Here is a 20,318-nt window from a genome sequence, read left to right on the forward strand (position 1 = left end):
AGGCTAAGCCATATGTTTAATACCACAAAGAATAAAACATATAAAACATTGTGAAAAATGCAATACCTAGACATTCTTACTTACTTCAGTTGGAGTAGTCCAAATGAATTTCAAAGGAATGGGATTTTCCGTTGGCAGTAATGCTGCATTCCAGGCAACCCGTAACTCGTGTTTTCACAACCTTCTACCAGTGAAAGTGCCCTGGAACGGCAGTCAAACCCGTAACATACTACCCGTGAACTCGTACCAGATCGTTGTATCCCCAGTTACAGTTTTTGACGTCACACACACATAAACAACAATGGCGACCTGCGTTATGCTGTACAGTACGCGCGTTTATTAACAGTGATAAGTAGAAATTAATAGCAAATAGGCATAACGTAAAGTAACCTAGATAGCTAACGTCAACGTTAGGTAGCCGCTAGGTAGAAGGGTTTGTGGTGACTTTGCCTGGAATGCTACCAACTTGTGAGTCGTGACTTGAAGTCGTAACTTACGCGTTAAAAACTGTGTCTGGAACGCAGCTGCCAAACCCTTCTAGCTAGTGTTAGATAGTGGCTACCTAACGTTGACATTAGTTATCTAGGTTACTTTACGTTGCCTATTTATGTCTATTTATTTCTACTTATCACTGTTAACAAACGGCGTCTGTACAGCATCAAATTGTTGTTTATGTGTGTGTGACGTCAAAAACTGTAACTGGGAGTACAACGATCTGGTACGAGTTCACGGGTAGTATTTTACAGGTTTGACTGCCGTTCCAGGGTTCTTTCACGAGTAGAAGGTTGTGAAAACACGAGTTACGGGTTGCCTGGAACGCAGCATAAGTATCACCTTTTTTTCTGTGAGATGTCAGGTGATCAAGAGCAGCAGCAGAGAAATGCACGGAATTTTTTTATTTTTCTAGGATTTAAAATTTTAACTAGACATACTTTAAATATTTTAGTAAATGGCTTACATAATTTCTGAAGCAAAATAATATGTTTTTAAATATTTTTCTGCTATTAGTGTCATGGAATATTCCAGTGTGATGACATCACCACGTCACGTACTACCTTATATATATATGTCAATGCTACTACACTATAAAAGACATGGGTATGAATTTGAACTTGCCTTTGGTCCGTTATGCACCACAGCGTTAAACAGACAAAGGTTCCCTTTGAGAGCAATCTCACTACTACACAGCACTTTTCACTACTACACAGCACTTTTAAGGATAAACATCTTCGTCTGGACAGTAAGTTTATTTTTAACGTCAATTGCAATTGTTGTGAATTTGGTGCTAAATGTTAGCTAGCTTGTTTGGGTGTAATGTTAGCTCGGTTAGCATGCAAGGCTTACCTGTCGTAATTACACCGTGTATATTTGTGTATGTGTTACGGCTTAAGAAAGAAGAAACAATGCAAAACTCTTTGACGTTTATTTTAATTAGTTATGTAAATAGCTTTTTGCCTCATCTTTTTGTTCACATGTGTAGCTATGTTTGTGTGTGTGTGGGTGGTTGAGGTAGCTAAACATTAGCTAGCTAGCTAGCTAGCTGGTTCGTTCGGGTCTATGTTAGCCTGTTAGTTTGCTTGTGTTACCTCAGTATCTAGCTATAGCAAGGTTTACCTAACCTTGACTCGACAGTATTAAGGTAATTGTTGGCAGAAACCTTTTTATTAGTCATTTTAAGGCGTCCACTGTGAGACAGCAGGGTTCTTTTGTTTGCATGCGTCCTTTGAAGCGTGGCTGCTCAACACCAGAATTGCTTAACAGGATTTTAATGACTATATATATATATATATATATATATATATATATATATATATATATATATATATATATATATATATATAGAGTTCCATGTCTGCATTTGAACTGTGTGTGTGTGACATTGGACAGTTTATAGCATCCGGAGAGCAATTACATTATATTGAACAAGATATTTATCCATTGATATATGTTAGGATTTTTATTAAACAAGCTATTCATCTATTCATGAATTATTTAAATGTAGGGTGTTTGTTTTTGAATTTGGGTAAATATTTAGTTCACCCGTTGAGCTGCTGTCCCTTCCCCTAGGAGAACTGCCAGCTTCTTTTCTGATGTTAACGTTGCGGAAATTCGCAATTTTTTTGGTTATTTTTACAAAGTATAAATGTATTAGTGAAGATAATTTTTTTTACAGTGGAAGAGGAAGTTTATCTCTGTTTCTATATGCCATGTTGAGCAGGGAGCACATATATGCTCCCCTCTGGGCAGCCATGTCTGTTTTAGTCTTCCTGTCTATGTTGTCAGGTTGTGCTCACTGAGTCTGTACCTGCTTAGTGTAGCTTTTAGTTTAATATTTGTAACTGTGGTCAGGTAGTCTGCCACTCTGTACTATCTTTAGGGACAGATGCACTGCATTTTGCTTTTGTTTGAACAGGGTCAGTTAGTGAATTGAGGGGACTCTTCTCTTTGCTCATGTCTTGATATTGTGGGGCTTTCTGCTGATAGGAGTGGCGGTCATTGTTTTTTTTAGATGTAGTTGATATTTGATTGCACTTTTGTGGATTTTGATGAATAATGTGATTTGGCCTAATTCAGCTCTGCAGGTGGTGTTGGTGTTTTTTCTGTGCATCTTGTAAGATAGTTTTACAGTACTCTAGATTCAGGATTTTAACTGGGTTTCTGTCCAAATGGGCTGGATTATGGTAGGAAATAGGACCCTGCACCTCACTACCATAGAGGAGAATTGGTTCTATTACAGTTTCACATCATTTGAGCCAGATGTATTGTAATGTAGATTTGATGTTTCATTGAATAGAATGCCCTGTGTGCTTTCTTTCTCTGCTGGGCTAAAACTTCCAGTTGTACTCTGTAATCGGTACAGTTGTCTAATTTATATGTTCCTAATGTGAAGCTGCCTCTGTTTCTCTCTCTGTGTCTAAGTGATTTAATGAGCCATTTGCAGTTTCACTGTACTGGCTGTGTGTACTAACTTGCATGTCTTAATCTTTGAGACAAGTATAAATTATTATTATTATTATTATTATTATTTTGGTTATTCTGATATTGATGTGGTCCGTTGGATTTACATTTATTTAGAATGCCTCGTCTCAAGGGTCACAACCGTTGGCTAGCTGCCAAGGACAGGATTGGCAAGTGGCAGCGTCTCAACGTGGAACTGCATCACCATGGTGACACGTTTGTGCCACGTGAGTAAATTATGTATATAGTCAATTGTTTGCTACCTGGCTATAAACAAATTTTAATTGCTGCTTTGTAATGGTCAATTAACTGTTAATTAATTTATTCTTATCTTTCATTAACAGGCCGTGGTACAGGGTACTGTCATGCAGTTCGCAGTTGGCAACGTTCAGCAGTTACTGGTCTGTTCCATAAGTTGGTCTTTCCTGCAACGTCCTCAGACAAAAAGGTATGGTTGTATTATTGAGGAAGTTTTTTGATACATGTATGGGATGAAAAATATTGGTGGTTCTTAAAAAAGAATTCTCTGTTGTAGTTCATTCCGATTGTCGGGGACTCCCATCTACGATCTCTCGTGGATGGATTCGTCAAGATGCCAGACCACGAGCACCTGTCCTTTGGCTTCATGTCCATGCCAGGGGCCTCTGCAGCACAACTGAGGACTGAGGTGCTGAATGCCGATCTCCCTCAAATCCCAGATGCAGTCTGTCTGTTGGCACCTGGTAATGACGTGATTGCCAGTAGGAATCCAGAGCAGGCCGGGGCGGAATTCAAGAAGCTCCTGACCAGCGTCCACAGCCGTTGGCCCAAGGCAAGTATTTTTGGATTGCATATATTGGGTTTTTAATGTTCTTAATTTTTGTTTCTAGGAGGAGGCAACGGCATCGATGGAATCCCCCAGTCCATCGTCTGCCAGTCTTTCCACGGTGGCTGTGAAGGAGAAGGTTGGTGTACCTTCTTCGGATCAGCTACTGGAGGACCCTAGGAAGGTAACCTATAGTTCAAATTTGACCTTTTTAAGGGGTATAAAAGGTTTTCGTCCAAACAAATTAGCTGTGAGTGTATTAAGTTAATAAGTGTTTATGGTAGTGTAACACTTTTTGTTGTTTTGAGGAGAAGCCAATGGCATCGGTGGAGTCATCCAAGCCTTTCCATGGTGATGACAAATGGCCTCCACTACAGGCCACCAGGAAGGTTTGTAACTATTTTTATAGTAGTGGTTACCATTTTTGATTTGTCTAGTGGTTTCATGTTCTTAATTCTTGTTTCTAGGAGGCAATTGCATCGATGGAATCCCCCGGTCCTTCGTCTGCCAGTCTTGGCAGAGTGGCTGTGAAGGAGAAGGTTGGTGTACCTTCTTCGGATCAGCCACTGGAGGACCCCAGGAAGGTAACCCATAGTTAAATTTTGACAGTAACATGTTGTAGAAGGTTTTGATACATAAAAGAGTTAGTAGCTTTAAAAGTATGAAGTTAATAAGTGTGTTCTTATCTTGAGGAGATATCTGTGGCATCGTCCAGGACATCTTATGCAAGTGTTACCGCAAAGCGCCCACCGGGTTCCCTCAGGAAGGTGGATATCTCATACTATTTTCACAGTAATGTTTTGTAAAAGGGTTTTGGCACATAACATAGTTAGTGCCTTTGGCTATATTAAGTTAATAAGTGTTTTTATGGTGGTTAACACTTTTTGTTTTAAGGAGAAGCCAACGGCATCGGTGGAGTCATCAAAGCCTTCCCATGCTGATGACAAATGGCCTCCACTACAGGCCACCAGGAAGGTTTGTATCAATTTTTGACAGTACTGGGGTGTAAAATGTTTTGAATGATAAATCAATTAGTAGCTGAAAATGTCTTTAACAGCTTTGATTGTATTAAGTAAATGTTTATGGTGGTGTAACACTTTTTTTTTATTTTTGATGAGAAGCGAATGGTGTCGGTGGAGTCGTCCAAGCTTTTCCATGCTGATGAATGGCCTCCACTAAAGGCCACCAGGAAGGTTTGTAACAATTTTGACAATAATGGGATTTTAAATGTTTTGAACTATAAAATTAGTAGCTAAAAATAACCAACTTGTTTTCATTCTCAGACAAAGCATCTGGAGTCCCAGAAGGAAGACTGTGCAGCAGGTTTGTTTATGTACACTGCTTTTATGTCAATTTGTGTTACATTTAAATTAGGTTGTTTCCCACATTTCTTAAAGGTTTACTTATAATTTTACCAGTGTCACTTCTGTTTTTTAAATAAGTTATTAGTCCATAACAGACTTTTTGGTTTGTATTATTGGGAAAAATATATATTTTTATTTGCATGTTTCCTATATGTATTGTAGTGATTATTTGCATGTTATGGAGTTGCTAATTTTACTTAGTGATTAATTATTTTTCTATTTGGCAGCCCCGTGACACAGATGAGGTGGTAATCTCTGCTCCTGCTGTGACTGCTGGTGCTGTTGACCAACTGGACCACATGAGTCATGACTGTCATGTCTTTTACTAGGGGGTCATTTCATCAGGGTCACAAACGTTTTGGTAGCAATAGCCACAAGCAGTGTGCAACGAATAGTGTCACAGCAATCGTCACATGTTTCAAAGAGCGTGTTGACCTGGACAACAGAGGATATAGATGACATTTTGGTCCATGGTGATGAGTTGTACACTTGCAAGAAGCAACAAAACATGATCGGTGATGCTTGTGGCAGTGGGTACATTTTAGTGAACGAATTACCCACGGAGCTTGTGTGGAACAATAGGAAGGTCAGTTTAGAGTATTTAGCCCCATGCACTGGAGTTATTGGCTTGGAGGAGTATGCTCCAGATGTCCAAGATCTGGCCATGCCTCTGGATGAAGCTTTGCAGAGGGCAATAAATTGAGGCAGATTCATGTTTACTGACTATTAGAAGGAACATGTGTGCTTTGTTTAAGCTGGGGTCGAGGTTTGCTGTGTTCGATCCGCATGCAAGAGGTAACGATGGTGGTTTGGAGCTACATTGTACGAGCATTGTAGCATGCTTTGACACTCTGCCCATGGCATACGAACATGTCAGTAATCTTGTCCATTCCCTGTATGGTGATGATGATTATGTGAACGGCAAGATCTTTGAAGTCACTGGTGTTAAAGCTGTTTTAGTTGATGAGGCTGGTCCAGCTAGTGTCCAGCATGTAGATGGTGACTGTGAATTTGTGGTTTGTGACCAGGTGTCGGTAGATAAGTCGTATTGATCTTGAGTTGGAGACAATTGCAGGGACAGACGGTGATGTTTATTTAGTGTCTGAAACAAATGCCAATGTCACATTTAAACCTTTGACTTTTTTTGATAAGAGGAGGATCTGCAACAAACTTGGTATTGTGCCCAGTTTACATCGTGAGGATGTTGTAGATAGCAAGGAATTTGAGCAGGCTGTACCTTGCACAACCACTGACATACAGTCAGATGGTAATTGTTTCTTTGGTGCTCTGTCCCATGTTTTTAGTGGAGTACAGACATATCATAGGGATATTCGCTGGGCTGTAGTGAAACATATTGAACAAAGTCCTGATGTGTACCATCATAATCTCAGGTTGGGGTTTACATCTGTACAACAGTATGTTAGAAATTCGAAAATGAAACTTGTTGGAACTTGGGCTACCTAAGTCGAAATTCAAGCCGCTGCAGATTTGTTTGAGGTAGATATTTAGACATATAGTCAACATAAGTGGTTAAAGTTTAGGTCAAGGAGTGAGAAATGTGGTAACAAAGGGATTTATCTTAAACAATGCAATGAATGTCATTATGAGCCAGTTATGTGTGAAGGATACTTCCTCTAGTGTATGTTTTAGTGTAAATACCCTCTGTGAAAATGATCACTCAATGGCAGAGTGATGTACTTTCACTGCGTAAAATTAGTAATGAAAGCAAAAACTGTAAAGAGATACAGATATGCTGAGGACACTGAATGTAATCAGCGCAAAAAATAAAGGTACAACACAGATATGCTACTGTTCCAGAGTACAAAGAAAGTAATCTACAAACAAGTAATAAAAAGTACGAAAATCCTTTTTTTTGTTTCTGGTGGAGCAGGCACAGGGAAATCTCATTTGATAAAAGCTGTGTATTGAGTCGTCCAGATTGTTAGCAAGAATGTCTGTCTAATTATCCAGATGATGTCCATGTTTTACTAACGGCACCTACTGGCGTAGCTGCTTATAACATTAATGCTACTACAATACACCACAGCTTTGCTATTGATAATAGTGTCTCATTACCCTATCAACCTCTAAGGGAGGAAAAAGTAAATGCGTTAAGAGCCAATTTGAAAGATCTACAGATATTAGTAATTGAAGAAATATCGATGGTTGATCACAAACTGTTGACCTATAGCCATGGCAGACTACGGCAAATTAAACAAGGTGGTGATAGGTCTCCCTTTGGTAATGTGTCAGTCATAGCTGTTGGTGATTTTTTTTCAACTTCAACCAGTTAAATGGAAACCTCTTTACTCAGAGCAGGCAGGGATGAACCTATGGCAGGGTACTTTTAGTCATGTTGAGTTGAAAGAAATAGTTAGGCAAAAAATCAAGAGTTTGCTGTGATGCTCAATCACATCAGAAAACATAAGAAAGGGGGAAAAACTTAATGAGCAAGATGAAATGTTAAAACAATGCAAGACAGGCTTAGGTGAAGACACAGAGGATCTTCACATTTTTGCAACAAATAGTCATGTAGAAATATGCTGCATAAAGTGTGTTCTGATTGTGCAAATCAAAGCCCAAGACTTTGATAAAAATCCTCAAACAGGTCGTTTTGCACCAAAGAGTACTTCACATACCTTTTGATCAAAAGACCTATTTGAATAGATTAAGTGTTGGTCCAAATGCTAGAGTCATGCTGATTAGAAATATAGACATTTCAGATGGTCTTGTTAATGGAGTTTTTGGTACTGTATGTCTTGTAAAATTTGATGAAAATGCTAAATTCCCCAAAACAATTTGTTAATTTTGATGACAAAAGGATTTTTCATGTTCAGTACCTGGCTTTGAAAATGCAACACCAATTGGACTTGATAAAGACAAAGTAACAAACAGTGGTGGAGTTAGGCGTCAGTTCCCACTACGCCTGGCGTGGGCTTGCACAATACATAAAGTTCAAGGCTTAACTTTGGACAAAGCAGTGGTTTCCTTTTTAAAAAGATTTTCTCCGCTGGCCAAGCGTATGTAGCTCTGAGTCGTGTAACATCGGTAGAAAATCTAATTATTCAGGATTTTAAAGCCACTGCTATCTATGCAAAACCCGATATAGAAGAACATTTACAGGCTATGAAACCCTACATTGAGACTCCGTTAGCAAGACCAGCTTTTTTTCTGAAAGTCTTTGCAGAACATTCAAGGTCTAGATGTTCACATCAATGACTTAAAACATGATCGCAGGATTTTGGATGCTGATGTAATTTGTTTAACAGAAACATGGTTGCACCATGATGCATCACACATTAACATTGTGATGCCAGGATGGACATTTCATCACAAGGCTAGATCCCAATCTTACAGTGACATGACACTTTCTAAGTTACAGAAGGAACAGCATGGTGGTGTAGGCTTCTATCACAAAAAACACATCTGTAACACCCCAGATGTGGAACTTAGTGACTTGGAAGCCATACTGTTAATGTTCAGCCTATGAACTATAACTGCATGGCTTTGTACAGACCACCATCATACAAAATTGGCCATTTTAAAACAAAACGTAATGCTGTAGTCAACCGTTTAAACAAACTATCAGGTGGTAAAATAATAATGGGAGATTTTAATGAAAATGTACTAGTTTCAAAATCGATAGAAAGCCTAATGACATAACAGGGTTACAGTCAAATCGTAACCTCACCTACAACAGAGTGGGACAGTAATTGATCATATCTATCTATCTATCTAGCTATCTATTGTAAATGTACAGATAATGTCAACATACTACAGTTATCATGAATGTATTTGTATGGGTTTTGTATCTACTTAAATTAAATGGGGTTAGCTTTATTCATCTCTGAAGGTGGAAAGTCTGTATTACCATGGGGGGGGGCTCTTTTAGTGAGTTTATGAGCTTTTTCCATGTGTAGGACTAGACTAGTTATGCACTTGAGGAACCATTTCTGTCATAGGGGTACAGCACTGCAAGAGACAAGCCTTCAGTCTTAGGGAGTGTTGCTGCCCAAAAAAAACATTTCATTCATGATTTGTGTCCTTTACATAGCTAATCTATCAAAAAAGTCCCAGAGTTGGCCTTAAATGTCCACTAGCTTAAAGTGTCTTTAATGTTTCAGATCCATCCTGTAAATGTTCCTACATTCACATAATCATGCTGACTGTGCTATATCTGTCAATTTATTTATTATCATTTGTAAAATATTTATCTTACTGACAAATCATTGTTTTTAAATAATTATGCTGCCTGCTGCACATGTGAAGTATTTATTTATTACTCAGTAATATATTTATCTTATTGACAAATCATTGCATTTTTAAATAATAATGCTGCCTGCTCCACATGTTAAGTATTTATATATTTATTAATTTATTATACTCAGTAACCTTTATCTTACTGACAAATCATTGTTTTTAAATAATCGTGCTGCCTGCTGCAGATGTTAAGTATTTATTTATGTATTATACTCTATTATTATACTATTTTTCTCTCCGGGAATCATCACCTTATCGTGGTGGAGAGCTTTGTGTGTCCCTATGAACCTGAGGGCTATTTTGTCTGGAGCTTTGTGCTCCTGGTAGGGTCTCCCATGGCAAAGCGATCTCAGGTGAGGGGCCAGACAAAGAGTGGTCCAAAATCCCAATGAGTAATCAAGGAAGATGCAGAGTTACCTTGCCCAGAGGAAGCCCAGGGCCTCCATCTGGAGCCATGCCCAGATGGAGGGATCATCAATAGTGTCTGTCTGTCTTGTTTATCATATGGTTTGATTACATTTTTGTGTTTTCTATTACACATGGCTAAAATAATGTGTTTAAGCTTTTTTTTTATAGACCGGTGTAAGGCCGGCAGAGCAAGATACAACAAACTGCAAGTGGCGAGTAGGTGGTTCGTGAGCAGACCAGAGGATTGATACTGAGGTTTGGACTGCACACGAGACGCTGTCAACCACACCGGTGTGAGACGAAGCTCAGAACCAGTGCCAGGCGGTGTGTACGAGCCTGACAGGATTCAGAGGAAATTGGTTCAATGCGTGTGGAATGTAAGTGAGAGACTGACCCAATATCTGTGTAATCCAGTGTAGAGTGTATGATACACTAAAAGTTGCTTTTTCATCCAAATAGTGGACTGGTGTGGTATCATGGAGGAAATTAATTCAAAGGAAGCTGAAGTGGAAAGCTGGACCCAATGTAGGACCAGCAAGACATGCCCCCACACAAGAGCAGAAGGAGCTTCTCAGAACTAACAAGGAAGACTGTGCCTTTCAAAAAAGAAAATGAATGGACTATTGACACATTTGTCATTAGACTGTAGGGAATGCATATTTTAATGGGCATATGATGATTTTAGCCATGTCAAAGTCTTGGTATTTCATTTAGCATATGGTGTAAGTGAGATTATGACCTTTTCATGTGTACAACTTGGCAATGTATATCACAGGCAGTCTTACCCTACAGTCACACATGCTACAAGAGAGCGACACGCATTCGCTTGATGGGCCTCCTGGGCGTGTCTAGCCTACTCCTGGTTGCTTGGCAACAGTAAACAGAAATTCTCCAGTGCTACCTTCAAGCATGTCTTACAAGTCACTTTAGAGGTATTTTCAAGTCACAAGAATGTTGTGGATTTAGAAGTGTGTATTTCTCAATAAAAGTAACAAAATATATGAGATAAAATGCCAAACTTATCAGATATATACAGAAATACGATGTCCTGAAGCGTTTTCCACCATCTTGAATTATTTCTTTGACTGGAGAAACCAACATGCATATGTCACGCTGCCCTCACACTGTCTTTACTCCAATTGGCAGTTGCTTTGTCCCAACTCTCAGCATTTACATAAAATAGCCTTGTCTATTTCGGCCCCGCCTTGCTCGTGGCAGCGGCAAGTTCGACACTCCTCACCATCTTGACGCTGGCAAGAGGCCGCTCCCACTGAAAATGAATGGCAAGCTGTCTCTTTGTCGCTCTTTTTTTGCAGCATGTGTGACTGTAGGGTTAGAAGCATCATAGAGCACACATCTTCCAGAAACTGCCTCCCTAATATTACCATCCTTGTATTCCAAATCTGTGGATTGGAATTGACAATACTCTCTAACACTTCCTAATTTTTTTTTTTTTCGTCTATGTTCTTACAAAAAAAGGCTGTTAGCAGTGTCAAACCAAATACTAACTGTAAAATAACCACTCTGGAATATTTAGCAGCAGAGAGTAGAAGCCATCAGGCAAGTGTTATTTAAATAAACTCCTGGTGTACTTACAAACTTTGAGTATGAGTACAGAACCTATTTGTACTACTGTTGAAGTTTGGTACCATTCCGGTCATTATTAGTGGGGTAATTTACGAGATACACTCCTGGATCCAATAGCCCCTGCACTTAGGCATTCGGCTGAAAATGCTAACTCCTCCAATGTTAGACCAAGGGAAAAAAAGCTTATGGGGGAGGTTATTTGGCTCGAGGTCAAGATGCAAAGGCCCTTAGCGTGAAATTACTCCAAACCATCACTTTAACGGTTTAAGTGCTGCTCTGTATTTTTGTTTAAACTATGCATGTCCCCATACAGGTTGTCTGCTGGAAAACTTGCATAGTATGCCTTTAAATGCGTTACCTTTTTTACTGCGTTTAAAAATTTGGTGTTTTAAAGGCATACTATGTAACTTTTCCAGCTGTGGTCCCTCTACAGATTGTTTCTTTAGAACTACAGCTCGCAAGCTTGCTTGCTGGCTTGCTTGCTTGCTGTAGTTCCAAGACAACATGTAGGGGGACTGAATTGGTGGTGGACCAAAGCTGGAATAGTTACATAGTATTTCACCATGTTTTGTATTTCTGTTTAAATGTTCAGAGTTGTTTGCTGCAATTTATTAAATGGTATATAAATCACCTGAGAAGTGTTCTGAAATGGATTATATTAAGAAAAAAACGTCAGGCTAATTTTATAACGAGATTTTAGAGGTTACTTTTGACATAACAGTTTAAAACACCTCAACGCTTATATAGTGTGTAAATATGAATATCGGTTGTACCTGCTTCTCTGGCATGACTGAGATTTCAAGGCACTGAGCAGCTCACTGACTTAAATCAAGTACAGACAGTAGTACGACCCAGGCTTTTCTGTTCACTCAGCAGTGGATTTTACTGTCTTTTATTTTTTTTATAAGCCTACATTAAAATACCAGTACATATTGCTGTTAAATAACATACTGGGATCAATAAAGTAATCTTTATCCAATTTAATAATTTTTTCATAATATTTTGGATTACTAATCTGCAGTGTTTGGCAAATTACTTCCAAAATGTATTACATTATAGATAACCAATTACTGTCATTTCAGAATAATTTACAAAATGTCTGTCTCTGAAATGTAATGTGTTACACTACTTTTGTGTTACTGTTGAGTTACTTTCACCAAAATATAAGTTTGAATTGGCAGGTATAGCTTTCACCACAAGATAAATGAAGTCTCTTTATCCACTAATACATCATAATTTCATTTTTAGAATCTGCAAGTAAGGTAGGAGAAAATGAAAATACTCAAATGTAGCTACCATACATATTGAAATACATCATAGTTACTTTCCACTGCTGATAAAATGTAACGATAATACATATAACAAGCCTACAAATTTATGTTTATATCTATAGGCTACATTGCTCAGACACAGCTCTCCAAGCTGGCGTAGTTACCTGCTGGGACACAGATATTGTCCTAACCGTCTCTGGTTCTGGCTCTGACCACGAGAATAGTGATAGGGACAGCACCTTGCTTCAATGCAGTGTAAAAACTCCTGAAAATGAAGTCCATCTCGCAAATGTATCTGTCTCTGCATTCATTGAATCCATCAACAGGAAATGCTTTTACTCAGACTTTTTTTCTGTGCCAAAATGTTTCGCAGTGTTGGAGAATTCTTAGAAAAACAGAACACCACTAAATGTCAGGTTAAATTGTGTTGTAACTAGCATTACTGAAATTGTAAAGAGTATAATATTACCGGAATGTTATAAGTAATATGTTATATTACTGCATTACAGCAAAAAGAAATACATTACTGTAATTGCGGTTCCCAACACAGCTAATCGCAATCTGCAAAGTAACTATAGCTATAAAACATAGTGAAGTAGGCTAAAACGTACAATAGGCCTACTGGACTCCACTGAATTGCAATAGAGTAGAGGTATCCCCACTAACACAGAACGTTTAGGGAACATTGGGGAACATATAAAGTAGGAGAAAATACTTAATTAAAATTACCTTACATACGTACTTACGTACAATAGTACGGTATAATTATTTTCCACCGCTGATCAAATTTTACATGTAAACAAGCCTAAACACTAATTCCTGACATGTTTCTATCTGTCAGCTGCTTCGACACACTACTGTCTGCATAGACATACTTGTACTTATTGAGACACATACAGAACACCACTTGGCCATCTGGCAATTCTGGCAAATGCCAGAGGGGCTGGACCATTTTTTTAATGTGGGCTGGTTAGATTTATTTTTGTATTATACAAATAAATTGTCTTTACAGGCCGACAGCGCATAGGATTGGGTTTTTATCGCTTGCACGATTTTACTATGGTAATAATAATAATAATAACAATGCATATTAAGCATTTGGTCAGTCGACAACGGCCGACCTGGTCCAGAAATGAGCAGACCCACCCAATCAGAAGTTACTCAAATTGGGACATTCAGTCAAAATCAAGCACGTCACATTCAAACGGGATCTCTGTTTGCATGGTTCAGGCTGTACCGGACTCTCCCAGTGATCATGCTGCTCTGGGGGACCGGCTGCAGCAGCGAGAAGCCACTGCTGACAGGCGCAGAGCTTCGCCGGAGCTCCAACTGCTGTCTGTCTGCGCGGCCATCTGACGGCATCAGTATTCAATTGACAGTTTCATTACCGGTTAAAAACGTATTGTTTTGGTACAGTTGGTTTTAAGACCTAATGCGAAGTGTAGGCCTATAGGATTACACATGACAACCCTGAACAAGCAGCGTCTCTCTGCTCCATCTTTCTACTGTGCCCCATTCACGTAGTGTCACGTTTTACACTATGAAGGTTAAACTCTGCAATGCGGTTCACATGTAGGCTATGCATAAACTGTGGTGGTCCATTTCACTGTAGTCTCATCACTGATAATTTTTGATCAATAGAATGTAGAAAGAATTACACTTCATAACGTTTTGTAACATGATTGTATTATTGTACAATTTAGCAGTAAAAGCAGTAGCCTCTGTAAGTCAATCCTACATTCTTCAACTTGGGAGCAAAACGTGCTCCTTAGGGGAAAAAAAGTTACCATGAAGCCCTGTTCATGCTAACTAAACAACTGGACTGTGGGGGTCAAGTGTTGTCGTATCTGGCCCATGTCCCCGATGTGAAAACCCCCTTCCTGGACTACTGACTATAATAATATTCCATTATATTTTATATTTTTGTGTGTGTGTGTGTTTACATTGATTGATTTACAGGCCACAATGCACAGTACCTCGAATATGGTGCCCTCCGAGTGCCGATCTTCACCAAATTTGGTATAGAACTTTAGAATGTCACCAAATTCGGTACAGAGCCTCAGAATGGCATGTCAAACAATAATCTCAAGGTTTGCGTTGATAGCATGAACTGTGGCTGAGAAATTGCAACTGCAAATTTGCCATACATAGACTTATTGGCAAAACGTGTCAACGTTCATTATGGCGCCCCCTGATGGCCGATCCTCACGAAATTTGGTACAGAGCATCGTTGTGGGATGTTGAACAATGATACAAAGTTAAGCTCTGATACCTATTCCCCAGCGCCAGTCCCCCCTGGTGCGAGTCGCCCCTGACGACGCTAAAAGCCCACGGAAGCGGAGCCCGCGAAAGGAGAACCCAAAGCACGATGGCGGCGAGGCAAAAGTCAGGAAATTTGACCAAGTGCGAGCTCCAAAGTCTGTAGTAAAATGCAATTGCAAATTTCCTCTTCATCGCGTAAAAGACCGAGACACTTCTACCTCAATTACAGCGCCCCCTAAAGGGCGATCATCACCAAATCTGGTGGAGAGCCGTAGAGTGGCAGGTCCAACAATAATCTCAAGTTTTGTGATGATAGCATTTACTGCAGCAGAGATATTACATTGCAAATTATTCCCATTTAAATGCATTGACTTATTTGCCAAAAGGCCTCTACGTTCATTATAGCGCCCCCTAACGGCCGGTTTTCACCAAATTTGGTAGCGAGGCTCAGAGTGGGATGTCGAATAACAATACCGAGTTTTGCTCCGATACCTATTAATTTGGTTGAGATATGCTAACATTCGTGTTTTGTGGCTAGCTACGAAAATTAGTTTGCTTGTAAATTGCGAATGGTGTAACGTAGCAAAATTCTTTTGATAACTTTAGGTCAGGTCCGTATGGAGATGCTACCTGCCAAGTTTCATACCAATATCTCGCACGGCCTAGGACGAGTTCGAAACGTTGGTTTTGCGCATTGCGCGATATTGCGAAAAAACATCTTAGCCCAGATGGGCGAGGCCTATGTCATCAGACTCAGATGGATTCAAGGAACACGTGGATATAAGGTTTTATAATCTGCGATGTAGACTGTGGGGGTTATAGGCAAAAACACGGTTTGCGTCATTATAGCGCCACCTAGTGGTGCATGTGTGTAATTTTTGGTAGGTAAGGTCCATGACCCATTGCCCATCTACGCTGTAAATTTTAAGTTGCTCACATTAGTGTAAGTGGTGAATCCAAACCTGGATCCCATAGGCCACGCCCACTTTGACGAATCAGTACACCACTGTAGGCGTGGCCTCAGGAGCGGGCCGAGATGGTACACGCAAAATTTCGTAAAAATCGGATGAGCCGTTCATGAGATATAAACATTTTGTACTTGTAGCGCCCCCTAGTGGCCAATTTTTGTAAAACTGGTTGGGGAGCCTTAGCGGGTCATGCCAAACAAGATTCTAAAGATTCGCGATGATACCATTTATTTTGGCCGGGATATGGCAATGTTTGTGTCTTCGTAGCTAGCTACACAAATTTGGTTGTGCGTAATTCACGAAATTTTCATCCAACAAAAATTCTTTTGATAAGGCTGTAGAATCTGTTTTATCGGCCAAAGAATAATAATAAAAAGAAACCTTAGAAAAGCAATAGGGTTCCACAGCCCTGCTGTGCGAACGGCGTAGCTTCGCTACCGCCGATTCTTCCAGCCTCGGGCTTGGACCCCTAATCACACCTTGCCTAGTCTCCCTCCTCTACTTCTTGTGATGCTGAGGTCATTAGGACTGATACCTGTGCTGCTGTACCTTTCCATATGTGACAGGATGAGGTTTGCCCCTCCCCCTTCCCTGTGTACGAGAGTGCGCACTAGCTCACCTGGGGCTCATTCCCTTTAATTGGGGGCAGGTCGGGGCTCTATTTAAGCCTGTGTGTAGACTCGTTCTTTTTCTGTCTTCTCCTGTTGGAGGTGTGTCGGGGCTGGCGTGCTGTACACCTTTTGCCACTGCCCTAGGTCGTCCGTTTGCTGCGGTGTGAGCCGACCCTGTCTTGGCTGGGGATGTCCCCGTGTGCATAGCCTACCTGTGTTGCTGGCGTTGGGTGTCTCGGTAAGCTGCATGCCTCCCTGTTTCGACCCATTTGGGCGTTATCAAGATCTGACATAGGTCTTATTTGTTATAGTGTGGGCCGCTGCGTGCGTGCGCGGACTGGGTGCCCCCGCCGGGGTCTGAGGGCGGCATGTCCTATATATCGGTAAGTTGCTGTGTCTGCCTGCTTGCTTTAAATTCATTGTGGTCCTGTTTTAACGGTGTGTTTCACCACACAGCTGGACCGTGCTGCAGTCTCATACATGCTGCTGTGGGGCTATCGTGGTGCCACAACTGATTAAAGGGCCAGTACTCCCGGCGCGTTCTTCAACCCACTGGTGCTGTTCTGGATACTGGAAAAACTTTCCGAATTCCGGCAAAAGCATTCTGGACTCCGGTAAAACTGGTCTGAATACTAGTACAAAAGTGGTCTGAATACTAGTACAAAAGCAGTCTGGAAACTGGTACAAAATTGGCTCTGTATATATTGTATTAACTGTTGTACATATTGCATGTGGGTTTTTGTACTTGTTATTTTGGTTGATTTTGTTAGATTTTTCTTTCTTTTCATTATGCATGATGGTTTATTGATTTTGAATTGTTTTGTTTATTATTTTTCTAATATTACTCATATAGTCATTTTTAACAGAACATCTTGCCATTTTAAAAAGAATATTTAACTAAATAAAACTGTATACTTTTATAATTACTTTATTGTCTCTGACCCCTGATTTTGGTGAACGGATCTGTGTGCTTTAAAGGTCTTGGGCCTATCCCAAGTGGCGTTGTCGGACATTTTTAGTTTTCTCGAGCGCTCGCATTGCCACACATAGGTCTATAGTAGATGATTTGGCTTTGTTAATCTTTGCTGTAGAGAGCTCAAGCATAACTATGTCCAGAAAATACGCCAACCACTGTTTAATACAAAGCAAGTGGGGCGGAGGGGGGGCCAGTGCTGAGCTATCATTTTCTTGGTTGCGGTTGAGCTGGCTAACCAAACTTTTCTTTTTTTCACAAGCAGATGTAATTTAGAGTCGGCATTAAGTAACAAAACAATCGGGTCAGTAGGAATTCAACATCCTATCACATCAGATATAATTGATGTTGTTTTATTCCAAAACTCATGCACCTGTTCACACTCCCAGACCATGTGCAGGAAAGTTCCAGTTTGCTCAGGTTGGCAGAACATGCAATAGGGAGTAGGAATGCCTTTAGAGACTCCTCTCTTCTGAGGTGTCCAATATGTCCTATGACATATGTTGAAGTGGATCTGCTGGTGATTTGGGTTCTTGGAACAGTGGGAAATGTCCCAAACTGTCTGCCAATTAATTGCGTTCCCCTCCAGACTCGGCTCTCGCTCCCATTTCTTTACTATTGGGAGTTCTCTTACGGATACTTGTAAGTAAATCAAGTATCATAAATCCTGGACACTAATCCTCTCACAGGAAAATCAACAAGCCATTAAATGATTGGGTGGGTCTCAAGACCGTTTCCCCATGGTACTCCATAACATTTTAGGGCTGACCTTAAGCGAAGATAAAGGAAAAAGGATGTCCTAGGGATCTCAAAGCTAGTTCTCAGGTCCTCAAAGCTCAACATACCTTCCCCATTGAATAACTGGTCTAGAGTATAAATACCTCTGTCACTCCACTGGTTACAAACAAAAGGTTTGTTACCAGACATTAAGTGCATGTTGTGCTAAATTGGGGTGCTCAAATGCCACTTATTGGTGTAGTGTAGTTGCTCCTCCACCTGTTTAAAGCTGGTCAATGTGCTGGTGATAATAGAGCCATAGGCTAGCATACACGTTTTTGGACACACACCTGCAAAGGCCAGGTCTTGCTGTCTTAGACTTCCCGTGAGGTTTTGCTCTATTTCTCTCCATGGGACTGTAGATGAGGGGTTTATCCACACTCTGAGGGCCCGTAGCTGAAAGGCTCTTTGGTACACTTTAATGTTGGGGAGGGCCAGGCCTCCCGTGTTCGTGGTACGCTGCAAGGTAGAGTATTTTAGCCTAGGTTGTTTACCATTCCAAATATACTGCCGGATTACAGTATCAAGTTTCTTCCAGAAATTTACTGATGGGGGTAAGGGGATCAGTGTACTTAAGAAGTTCACACAAGGAACTATGTTCATTTTAACAACAGCAATCCTGGACCGTAGCGATGCCGGCAGCGCAGACCAATTAGTCAGATCCTTTTGAACACTACGTATAGTTTCATAATTGTCCTGGACAACTCGCTGTAGCGATGCGTGAATCGTGATGCTCAAATATGTAATTTTGCTTTGGGTTGGTCTTGTATCACTAATAGCTGATGTCACCTGTTTGTTGTTCAACAGGAGCAGATTAGATTTATTCCAACTGATTTTATAGATATAAAATAAGTTGGAATAAATCTGAGCTTGAGATTGAGCCAAATTCGTTGAAGATTTTTTTTTTTTTGGAAGAGTCCTCAAGGTCAGATATGTACATTAAAATATAATCTGCAAATAACAATATTAAGTTGTTATTGGATTTAATCTGGACATTACATATTTTATTTTGCCTTATGGCCTGGGCTAACGGTTCAAGAGAGATCGCAAATAGCATGGGAGATAGACTTTTCCGCGTCCAGTGATAAAACTGCTGCCGTTGTTGGGAGGTTTTTGGCTTCTTCTATTACATAGAGTAATCTGCAGCTTGACGCTTTGGTATAAACCCTGATTGGTCAGGGTGGACTAGCTTCTTGATGAAGCGTTCTAGGCGTAGTGCCAAGACTTTGGAATAAAGCTTAATATCAGTCCCAATGAGGCTGATGGGCCTGTAGTTTGAGCACTCCGTCGGATCTGGATTGCAGGAGGATTCATACAGCTTTGAATAAAAGCTGTATGTATGATTGTGCATTCTCCATATATCTGTAAGATCGTGGGATTCCACAACTGCATTAAACATCTCCAATATGTGTTTTTGGGCTTTCGTGTGGTTGACCCCTGATCTATCCCGATTTAAGTCTGTACCGCATGCATGTCTCCCCCTATAATTAATGAGTCATTCTTGAGTTTTATTCAATGAGATTCATTGAGAGAATTCATTGGTTAGGCGTGGGAAAAAGCTTTCATCATATGTAGCCGGTGCGTATACTTAGACAAAGGCTATTTTCCTACTCCTTATCGTAGCACATATATATGATATCCTGCCTGAAGAGTCTTTACTACTTTTGTCTATGGTGAGTGTGCATCTCTGTGACAGCAAAACGATGGAGCCCTTGGTTCTGGTGTCGTCACTAGATGCAGCAGCAACTTTGAAATACTTATTTTGTAGACGATTTACATCTCTTTTATGCAAATGTTATTCTTGAATAAGCGCCACGTCTATGTTCTTCCTTCTTAAATAGTCCAGGAATTTAGCTTGTTTGATCGGCCCGTTTAGGCCCTGATGTTAACAGAAAGGATTGAAGTTCAGCCATTTTCAAAATGTACGTGTATATATGTCTCAAGTACCCTACCGGAATTCACTGATAAAATTGTAGCAAAGGGTGAGCTGTTAGATCAAAGCACAGTGTGGTGAAAACACAAAAAATTTAATAAATTCCTTAGCCCTCCGAGACCGCAGACCCCCTTCCCTCTC

At 40.2% G+C, this 20,318-nt stretch overlaps 1 protein-coding gene across 5 annotated transcripts; it reads left to right on the forward strand.

Annotated features, from left to right (window-relative positions):
• The first annotated feature begins 1,054 nt into the window (after positions 1 to 1,054).
• LOC120558307 lies at positions 1,055 to 12,012 on the forward strand. 5 transcript variants are annotated; one of them, XM_039799230.1, is made up of 13 exons: positions 1,055 to 1,240; positions 3,076 to 3,185; positions 3,303 to 3,406; positions 3,494 to 3,947; positions 4,072 to 4,152; positions 4,231 to 4,347; positions 4,456 to 4,530; positions 4,658 to 4,738; positions 4,885 to 4,956; positions 5,047 to 5,086; positions 5,355 to 5,372; positions 9,964 to 10,172; positions 10,255 to 12,012. In XM_039799230.1, the coding sequence occupies exons 4-11, from the start codon at positions 3,846 to 3,848 to the stop codon at positions 5,360 to 5,362; spliced, it is 576 nt and encodes a 191-aa protein (XP_039655164.1). In that variant the 5' UTR covers positions 1,055 to 1,240; positions 3,076 to 3,185; positions 3,303 to 3,406; positions 3,494 to 3,845; the 3' UTR covers positions 5,363 to 5,372; positions 9,964 to 10,172; positions 10,255 to 12,012. The 5 variants fall into 5 exon arrangements, with proteins under 5 accessions (XP_039655164.1, XP_039655160.1, XP_039655163.1 ...); XM_039799226.1 differs by lacking the exon at positions 5,355 to 5,372; XM_039799229.1 differs by having other exon boundaries at positions 1,056 to 1,240; positions 5,355 to 10,172.
• Positions 12,013 to 20,318: the final 8,306 nt, after the last annotated feature.

The sequence above is a fragment of the Perca fluviatilis genome, chromosome 5 (assembly GCF_010015445.1).
Source record: "Perca fluviatilis chromosome 5, GENO_Pfluv_1.0, whole genome shotgun sequence".
NCBI lineage: Eukaryota > Metazoa > Chordata > Actinopteri > Perciformes > Percidae > Perca > Perca fluviatilis.